Source organism: Musca vetustissima, unplaced genomic scaffold (genome assembly GCF_032173495.1).
Source record: "Musca vetustissima isolate MV318-11 ecotype Yass unplaced genomic scaffold, APGP_CSIRO_Mvet_v1 utg117876, whole genome shotgun sequence".
Lineage (NCBI taxonomy): Eukaryota > Metazoa > Arthropoda > Insecta > Diptera > Muscidae > Musca > Musca vetustissima.
In genome coordinates, this window is record NW_026884623.1 from 12012 (window position 1) to 22552 (window position 10541).

General features: G+C 32.8%; 1 protein-coding gene across 1 annotated transcript; it reads left to right on the top strand.

Moving 5' to 3' along the window:
• Positions 1–399: 399 nt before the first annotated feature.
• Positions 400–1033, top strand: LOC133331659 (uncharacterized). Its single transcript, XM_061540039.1, has 2 exons — positions 400–527; positions 751–1033. The coding sequence occupies exons 1-2, from the start codon at positions 400–402 to the stop codon at positions 1031–1033; spliced, it is 411 nt and encodes a 136-aa protein (XP_061396023.1).
• Positions 1034–10541: the final 9508 nt, after the last annotated feature.

Consider the following 10541-nt stretch of genomic DNA (forward strand, 5'->3'; position numbering starts at 1 on the left):
TCCTTTAAAACTCATAGTTTTGATAGTTCTTCAAAAACATATCGCATATCAATGTTATGATACTCTTTTATATTTAAACTCATTATATGCACATCTACACCGAACATGTTTAATCTCCACTCGCTTGATTTTGATGAAAACTCTCTCTCAGTTCCAGAACCTGAAAGTATCTTCTATTAATATGTATATATTGTTTCGATTTTGCCTTAATAAATTTTTAAAGTTTTACAATTTTTGAGTACAAGAAGAGATCAAATATTTTTTTCTTCTTCAGTCTTTTGTTTTGTTTCCTTTTTTTAATTTTATACCACAAAAGACCGAGAAATTAACTACGAAAACGCTTAAAGAAAATGAAACAATACAACATAATGGCAAACGTAATTAGCAAATTAAATATAAATGTCTTTGATGTTGGCTACAAATGAATACAACATTACTACCAAAACAACGGCGGGAACGCCACCAGCCAAACAACAATTCACAGAGCAAAATGCGCCAAGCCCAAAAGCGAACTCGATTTGGATTTGGTAAGCTGAACCAAAAAAAGCACTAAAAGTAAACAGTAAGTCAGTCAGTCGATGATCAGACAGACACCAGCAAACAAGTTACATTCGCAGACGCAACGGAGCCAAGTAACACGTTTTTCGATTAAACAAAATAATCACTGGCATACTAGAGAAAGACGTTTTAATAAATAAATCCAGTTCACTTTTTTCTAAACGAGGCCATTCAAATGTCGCCCTTAAAAAGTTGCCTGCAATTTGTTTTCGTAGTTTGTGTAATGCAGTTTTTGATGTCACCAACAAGTGCGTACGATCCAAATGATAAGAAAATTGCCTCCGTATTACCACCTGAGGGTATGTTTGAAGCTTTTTATCCACGAGAAGTAGATGGTGTACCGAATGGAGCATCACGACCAGCTCATGCTCATGGAAGTTTTTTCAAACATCGAAATCCAGCTTTGGTTGATACAAAAAATGCAGCTGCCTACGGTTATCGTTTTGACGGGAAACGAAGATTTAATTTCGATTGATTGAATAGCCTAGTAGACATAACAGTGTAGTTGAATTAGTTAAAAGAAGCATGTACATACATAAAAAATAAGTGATTGAATAAATATATTATGACTTGTGAGAAATTCAGATAATTTGATTCATATTTTGATGCCATATTTTAGATTTAAGACGTCTTATCTTAAATTATGAGTGCATATTACACACTAAAATATAAGTGTATGTGAAATATTTGAATATAATATAATGTCTGCATATGGGGCATGCATTTCTTCAAAGAGTCACATAATTCATAAAATCTGGTTTGACATAAAGTGATAAATAATATTGTAGGGATAAAGTCAACATTTTGTCGAACTTTTTATAGTAATATCCTGGTACAATTATATATATATATATATAGACCCATTTCTTAAACGGATGGTGACTGGAAATGAGAAATGGATCACATACGATAACACTGTGCGAAAATAATCGTGGTCAACGAGCGGCGAAGCACCTCAAACGGTGGCCAAACCTAACGGCCAGGAAGGTTTTGCTATGCCTTTGGTGGAACTGGAAGGGGATGATGAGTAAGGATATGTAGTCGAGAGTAAAAGTCGACTTTTAGACTTTTCGATTTTTTCCTCTGACCAAAAAGTCGATTTTTAGATTTTTCGATTTTTGCCTTTGACTACAAAGTCGACTTTTTCGATCTTTCGATTTTGTGAGACCTGTTCAAAATCGAATTTCGACTTTTACCAATTAAAGAAAAATCGACTAAAAATTTAATTTTTTTATAAGAATTGTCAACAAATGAAATAAAGTTCTGAAATGTGTAATCTTTGGGCAATTGCGGCTTTGTGATAATAAACCAAGTATTAATGAAGAAAATCGAAAGTCGATCTTGAAAAGTCGACTTTTCGATATTCTCCAATATCAAAAGTCGACTTCGACTTTTAGACTTTTCAATACAAAAAGTCGATTAGTCGAAAGTCGATTTACTTATCCCTAATTATGAGTTGCTTCCATATGGCCAAACGCTACTGTCAACAACTGGATCGTTTGAATATAGCAATTGACCAGAAACGGCCAGAATTGGCCAACGGAAGATTGTTTGGGAAGTTTTAATGCATCCGCCATACAGTCCGGACTGGGCACCAAGCGATTATCATATTTTTCTCGCATTGCAAAATTTGGTATCTAGGGAGGATTGTGAAAATGACTATTAGAGTTCTTGCAAATAGAGAGCAGAATTATGAAGTTGCCTTTAAAATAGCAACAAAGTATACAACAAAACGGTGCATATTTGGCGCAAATCGGGGAACAAGTCTAGTTTAGGCCCCCTCCCGGATCGTTTTAAAATGTTTACCACATGTAGTCCTTGGGGCCCTGATTACAGCAGTATACTTTTTTCTTGCGGAAATCGGTATTTCCGGAGATATAGGCCTCCAAAGTTCCGTTGGGACCCTTGAATTTTCTCGTATTTTTTTAAAATTCACTAAGGCAATATGGGTATTATTTTAAAGCATTTGAAGCCCTGATTACAAAAATATAATATTCATATCAAATAAGTCCATACTTCCTGAGGTCTCCAAAATTCCGCAAGATTCAATTAAAAGCGTCTGAAACACAAGTTGTAAAAATGTAACTTTATTATCAGAAATGTTCCTACTCCCCGAGATATGGGTGTCCAAAATTCTATGACTTGTTATGCTTAAGATTACAACAGTTTTATTAAATTCAACATTATTTTTTCGCAAAAATTCATATTTTAATAATATATTTACATTTATATACGTTTTCTTTTTTTAACATTTCCCCCTTCGTTGTCAGAACTTTCTGGCGAACTTTCTAACTTCCTCTTTGATGGAAGTTCAGCACGAGTTTTCCTTCTTAGTATTTGGGAATCTTCCGACTCGGAACTGTCGCTACTAAATAATATGAGGTCCTCAGTATGTTCTCTTCGAATTTCGACTTCGTCGTCGGAAGACTTCACCTTAGCTGGGTCATATAATTGACCCGCAAATCGAAAAAATTCACGAATGGATCCTTCTTCTGCGATTTGCACCATTTTAAAAAGATATATTTCTGAATATAACCGTTAAAAAAGATTTTTCTACGGTTATATTCAGATAAAGATCTTTTAAGATGGCGCCATAATCCCTTGATGGTATTCGTGTGCTGCTTCGATATCGGATCCACAAAATGCTTGGAATGATTCACCGTAAAATGGGTATATCCTTCCAACGAATCATAAGCCTGTAATTAATAAGTTATTACTATAGATAAATACCAATAATATTTAAGTACTTACTTTCCAACAGTCAGAAATTATAATTGATCCGGGCCTAATATATTTTTTAATTAGCGGTCTATCGCTCTACCCCGCCCGAACACCCACTGCCCCTCTACAGCATGGCCTCTATTATACTTCCTCTTGCCTATTTTTGATTCGTCGATTTCGACCTCAATTCCAGGACCACCAATTTCTAATAATGTTTGGAAGGAACTATATATTACAATTTCTCGGCAAAAATTGTTCCAGTCCACGGCCGTCAGCTTAGACATTGTTGTTTCTTTTATGATATCCGCCAAGGTATCGTCACGAGTGACGCACATGAACGTTCGGTTATTCTACATAAATATATATATATATATATATAAATATATACAACATTTTAAATTTTACATAACATACTCACCTCCAAATCCAACCATCACTATTAGGGAATGAACATAAACTTAAGTTATGTCCCTTCTTACATTTTAAAATTCCCTCAAAGGGAATAAGTCCCCACTCCTGTAACTTTTTTACAGTTTTTTCAGGCACTGGGCCATTTTGCTTAAAGCCAAATAATTCATAAATTTCAACTATTTGCTCAATAACCATTTTTATTTTATTGGATACACACAGAATTAAATATTTGATTAAATAACGGTAAATAACAAGCGTTACTTTCTCATTTGACATTTGTTTTTAAATTTGAAAGAGCATTCAAAACAAAGATCAACCGAAAACGGAACACAAAATATACCTAAGACATAAACCATTAATATAAATTGAAATCCTAATTTAAATACGTTTATATTTATAATTAGAATAGCGTTAGTGGGTAGCCGGCCTTCGGCCGGGGATTTCAGAATTTCTTCTATGGACAGATGCCAACACCGGCTACGCGACAGATTCTCCTTTTAATTAGAATAGTTTTTGTGGGTAGCCGGCCTTCGGCCGGGAATTTAAGACTTTCTTCTATGTACAGATGGCAACACCGGCTTCGCGACAGAATCTCCTTTTAATTAGAATATTGTTTGTGGGTAGCCGGCCTTCGGCAGGGGATTTAAGACTTTCTCCTGTGGACAGATGGCAACACCGGCTACGCGACAGAATCTCCTTTTAATTAGAATAGTTTTTGTGGGTAGCCGGCCTTCGGCGGGGGATTTAAGACTTTCTCCTATGGACAGATGCCAACACGTATATCTCAGAAAGTATGGACTTATTTAATATAAATATTATATTTTTGTAATCAGGGCTTAACTGGTACCCCAATGTAGACCCAAGCACATAACAGTTTATAATTTTTTTATAATTTATAATTCCACCAAATGTTTTTCAATAGAAGATCATGTTTTGTTATTGCTCCAACGTTTTTACATTATCTTATTTGTCCCTTCTTGAAGGATTCTTAATTACAATATCATTTTGTTCATGTCCAACTGTCCTTTTAATTTTTATGTCAAAATCAGTATATAACTCAAAAAAGTTTAGATTTGGCATAGAAATTTAGTGGTTTCCGCTCAGTTATAGGTATATTTCATTTTTAAACAAATTGTTAATCAGTTAGGGGAAAAGTTTGGCCAATGTTGACGCCGTATAGCTTCTTTTAATTGTAAATGCCAGTTGTACTCTTAACTTTAAATCGTGACAGCCTTAATTTGCATTAACAGCCTTAATTCAAATTAACTTGTACATTATCCTCATTTTTATGTGTTGTAAATGCACAAAATCAAACTGAACAAGGCACATATATTAGGTAGTCGCATCGGCGAGAATTGTATATTCTGAAAGATATAGATTAAAGACTGCAATTGTATTAATGTATGTACACAGAGGTGGTATTTACACACACTCCAATATCGGGCCGATCGCATAAAGTTCAAAGATGTCACAAATGGTGATGAATCAAAATCCTTATTTATAGTTCATGTGGAGAAGTTCCATATAGTGTCAATTTTCAAGTGTTTTACTCCCTCCATTATAAAGTGGAGTGTATATTCCATTTGTCCCACCCCTTTCGTTCAGCCTCATTTCTTGTAGCTTGTCGTGCATCTACAAACTCTTGAGACAATGCATACATTTAACATAGATGTGTAGGGTATACAAACATTTTGTTCTGATTGGTTGAATCATTTCTTGCAAATTAAAACACCTTTCACGAAAATTTTTCCAGTTTTGATGTAGCCCTCATATAAAATTCCTGTTCATTTTTAGATATTTTGGTTCTTTCGAAGTAAAATTGAAAAAAAAATCACGAAACTTCAATTTTATTTACAAAAATTAATTAATTTTTTAAGGCGAATTAAAAATTACAACAATTTGTTTTGACATTTAATGTTACAATCAACTGGGTCGATGCGACTACCTAATACATCTACCTTGAAACTGAATTTATACTGAATTAAGCAATTTCAATATGGCAATGCTGTAGAAAATAAATTGATTATTGTCAAATTTGTTTACGTTTATGAAAATAAAAATTAGAATAAAGGCAAAATACAACATTCCCTCGAGTTGGGCGCTGTTATATCATCATTATAGCTGTTATTTGAGCTGTCTGTCGTGTATCGTTTTCATAAAGATGTAATCCTAAAAAATATTGTAAAAAATGTCAATATTTTCTTCCTACACACCGACAAACAATAGTTTTGAAACAAAAAAACTGGTTCATAAATGCAGAAACTCTCGTCTGTCAGGGGTAAATATTAATTCAAATTAAGAACTATTTAATGCAAATTAAGGCTGTCGTCTGTCTTTGGTATAACTCAAAAACCCTATGCCTTAAAAAACAACAATTTATTTAAACATTAAAGCTCGATACAAAAATTAGGGAATTGTAAATATTAGTTAATATATTTGCTTTGGCGGAATCTCACAATTAGTTTCCATATTTTCGTATTCTGACCACATACGATTTATAAGTCCTTTTTGATGTTTTTCTCAACATTTTCTTCGTAAAAACCTACCCAATGCAATTACAAACAGCCGAAGGAAACCGTGAGTGAAACCGGCCCAGTCAATACACCATGCAAACATTTTACACATCATTTGAGAAACCATAACGGCACCTATAAGTTAGACACAAACAGCATGTAATGCGGAATTGCCTCCATGTAGGATTCGAATTTAAATATATTCTTCCCGAATATAAGAAAATGTTCAATAATACCTTCGTACTTTGTTGACGTATTTGTTGTCGTATATAGCGAATTACTAACATCATTGAACTATATTGAATATTATGATAGACGTTTTAGTTTTTCCTACAACATAAAAACGTATGTCTATGTATTGGCAATTTTCTCAAAAATATTCCTGGTGTTGTTTCCTATTAAGAACTCGATCATTCCATTATTGTGCGTTTTTAAGCATCCCTATCCGATTTTAAGTACTTGCCTTTAATTCGGTATTCCACATAGGGTAAGAAACTTCCCTCATAATTGACGGTATATTTTTTGGTATAGGCTCCACATAATGGAACCGCTTAATCTGTAGTTTACCATGTGTCACTGTGTTTTATTTGTGAAATTTTTCACAACCTATACATACAATGCAAATTGCTTCACATAACATAACTTATATTTTCAAACTAAATATATCTTGATTTTATGGAAAACGTGAGCAAATAATGATAGCGATTAATCTTGCTCTCTCTTTTCGGTTTCTTATTATTACAGTTAACTCTAATGAAAATATATGTAAATTTATTTTCATATACAATAGTTTTTTCAAGGCAATGACAATCCAATTGATTGTAGAAAATTAACATATTTTTAGAATTTTCCATAATTGACAAATACTTAAAGATATTATACGCTGCCAATTTTCGCCCAAAAAAAGAACTACGAAGAGATGAAATCATAAATGTTCGATATAAAACGCGTGGAAAATATATTTTGAAACATTTTCGCGGATTTTTCTCAAAATTTTCTTTTATTAAAACCTTTTTACTTCAATTACAGATCAACAACAGAAATTTTAAGTCGAATCGGTCCAGCCGTTTCTTTAAAATAATTTTTCCAAGATTTTCCATCCCACCGTAATTACCAACAACTTAAAGAAATTTTGAGTCAAATCGGTTCAGCCGTTCTCAATTGATGAGTTAGGATACATTTTTATATATATATATATAGATTACGTATATGGGTTATGGTAAATAATAGCTTACGCGAACCCATATTCGTAATTTATTATATGGTACTGGGATAAATGCAACCAATTCTATGAGCAACTATGGACATTCTAATACAAAAATTGCAAAATTAATATATCATTCAAAGTCTAAAAAAGGAAAAATGATGTAAAGCCATCAACAACGAGCAACTCGGATTTCACTTTTAGATGTAGAGGACGATATTCCAGCAGCAAAATTAAGGAAGTTTTCCAGCTATTGGTCACAATACGTACTACTTCTCAGGATTTAAAGTCTATTTCTACAATAAGATGAACTAATCTAAAGTCCAAGCCACATCTAACAAATGCTTACAAGTAAAAATAGTCGAATTAGTAAAATGTATATCGCTTGAACACGTAAATGGTAAAATTTTATATTTTCTGACTAGAATAAGTTGTCTTTGGGTAAAAAAAAGTGGTAAGCTCGAAGACGATAGTATGGGGGTGCATTCTCGAACGAATAGAATCTTCGAATTTGTGATGAGTCCAACGAAATGAATTCTGAAATGTATATTGATGTAATTTTTCACCAGGATAACGCTTCCACACATGTTTCGAATCAAACAAAATCATGGTTTTCTGACAATAGAAAAATAGTCGAATTAGTAGAATGCATATCGTTTGAACACATAAATGGTAAACTTTTATATTTTCTGACTAGAAAAAGTTGTCTTTGGGTAAAAATAAGTGCTAAGATCGAAGACGATAGTATGGGGGTGCATTCTCGAACGAATATAATCTTCGAATTTGTGGTGAGTCCAACGAAATGAATTCTGAAATGTATATTGATGTAATTTTTCACCAGGAAAACGCTTCCACACATGCTTCGAATCAAACAAAATCATGGTTTTCTGACAAAATTATAAATATTTTATAACGGAACTTATAGGAGATTCCTGCGGCAAAAGTGTACGACTCGGCATACAATTTTCTTTTGTAAATTACCTTAAATACGCTCTTAACGAATGTTGGTCAGATATCAGCATAAATACTGTCTATGTCAAACCATATTCTATCTGTAACTCAAAATAACGGTGAATATGCTTAATATAAATAAAATAATTAAAATATTGTGAAGTTAGTGTTTAACATAATTTTTTATTTTAAAATGAGTTGCGCTCAAACTATTTTTCTGTCATTTGTTGCCTTATTTGTAGTTATTTAAAAACGTGTATGAAAATGTTTTTAGTTTGTATTTGAATATGCTTAATATAAATAAAATAATTAAAATATTGTGAAGTTAGTGTTTAACATAATTTTTTATTTTAAAATGAGTTGCGCTCAAACTATTTTTCTTTCATTTGTTGCCTTATTTGTAGTTATTTAAAAACGTGTATGAAAATGTTTTTAGTTTGTATTTGAAATTTTGTATTTGAAATAAGAATAAAGTGTTTTCATACAAACGAATATCGACCACTGTAGCATACAACTAGCATCCAATTCAGATGAGTCGTATTGCTATTGCATTGTGAAACAAACTCACCAGTAAAATAAAAGTACAAACCAAAATATAAAATATTTTAAACTTTTTAGAAGTTGGAAGTTGTAAAGGGGCCCGTACACGGTCATGCATGCATGACATCAAAGTCGTGTATGTGTGCATGAAGCTTCAGCGCACATTGTTCATGCATTCATTTCGCTTTTGATTTCGTGCTGTAAACATAATGTCGATAACGGAAGATACAGTTTTGGCAATTTTGGCAGTGTGTTTAAAAAAAAGAAAATGAAAAAAAAAAATAAGAAATAGAAGAATTTGGATGCAAGAGTGGTACAAGAAAAGAAGTGAATTCACGCACGAAAACTTATTAGTAGAATTAAAAGTGTCATCGGCAAATGATTTTAAAAATTTCTTGAGAATGGATAATTCCACTTATGAGGAATTATTAAGCATGGTTGAGCCTCTAATTAAAAAAAAGGACACCAACATGCGTGAAGCCATTTCCCCAAGCCTCAGATTATCTACTACCTTGCGATACCTTATCACTGGATGTCATTTCGAAGACATAAAATTGTTCAGTTCTATTTCACCCCTTCGGTTTCAAATGTCGTATTTGAAACGTGCGAAGCCATTATTACTCGTTTAAAGGATTATATAAAGGTAAGAATATTTTGTATATTATTTATTTACATCTCTAATTATTTATGACTACAAGCTATTTTCGTCGAAACTAGAATAATAAGAGCTAATGTCAATTGGTGACTGAGTTTCTTCAATCGGATACTCTTGTAGCGCTTGTTCATTCTCTTGATCAGTGACTGGTACGCTGATTATTATGGGTCTAGATGGTTGGGAATATGTAGTATATCTTGAGGATAGTTGGCAACCCTGTTCGAGCGAAGTCGAGTTTTTTGATCGTTTCGTTAATCCTAAGGGAAAAAATAATATTTTGCTGTTTATAAACAATAAAAAATTCTATAAACTAGATACATTTGTAACACAACGAACAGTGTTCATAATAATATTCGAGAATGCCAAAACAAGTAGAAGAAGTAACATTAATAAAAAAGTGATATGCAGTGTTTGCAAATTAAATATCGAAGAGAGCGAAGAAAGCATAGAATGCGATAAGTGCAACAAAACTCTTCATGTTGTTTGTACTCGGTTGAACAAGCGAGAATTTACATACTTACTCTCCCACGAAGAAGAAGAATTTGTGTGTGATAAATGTGAGCCAAAAAACAATAATAACAACACGTCGTTAACTGCTGAACTGACAGCTATGAAAGTAGAATTGAAGAGTGAGTTGACTGCCATGAGAGAGACTATGGAATTTATGGCAAAGCAATACGATGAAATTTTGAAAGGTGTTGCAGAAAATAAGAAGAAAATAGAAAAGATTGAAAAGGAGAACAAGACGTTAAGATCCGAGTTGAACATAGCCAATGCATCGATAAAATATTTAAATGATCAAAGGGTGAAAAATGATTGCTTGATAACTGGTGTGAAAGGAGATGGTGGAACAGCTGTTGATGTTGTTGTTAAACTATCGAATTATGCTGGTGTTGAAATACAAAAGGATAATATTGATGATGCTTATTTTCTTAAAAATAAGAAATCCATTGTTGTTAAATTCAACTCAAAAAAAGCAAAATCAGAA

Excerpts from the sequence above, each read along its gene's own strand:
- LOC133331659 (XM_061540039.1), top strand. The coding sequence starts at position 400 with ATGTCTTTGATGTTGGCTACAAATGAATACAACATTACTACCAAAACA. Across the intron at positions 528-750 it reads GCGAACTCGATTTGGATTTG|TTGCCTGCAATTTGTTTTCG; the intron begins GTAAGCTGAACC and ends GCCCTTAAAAAG.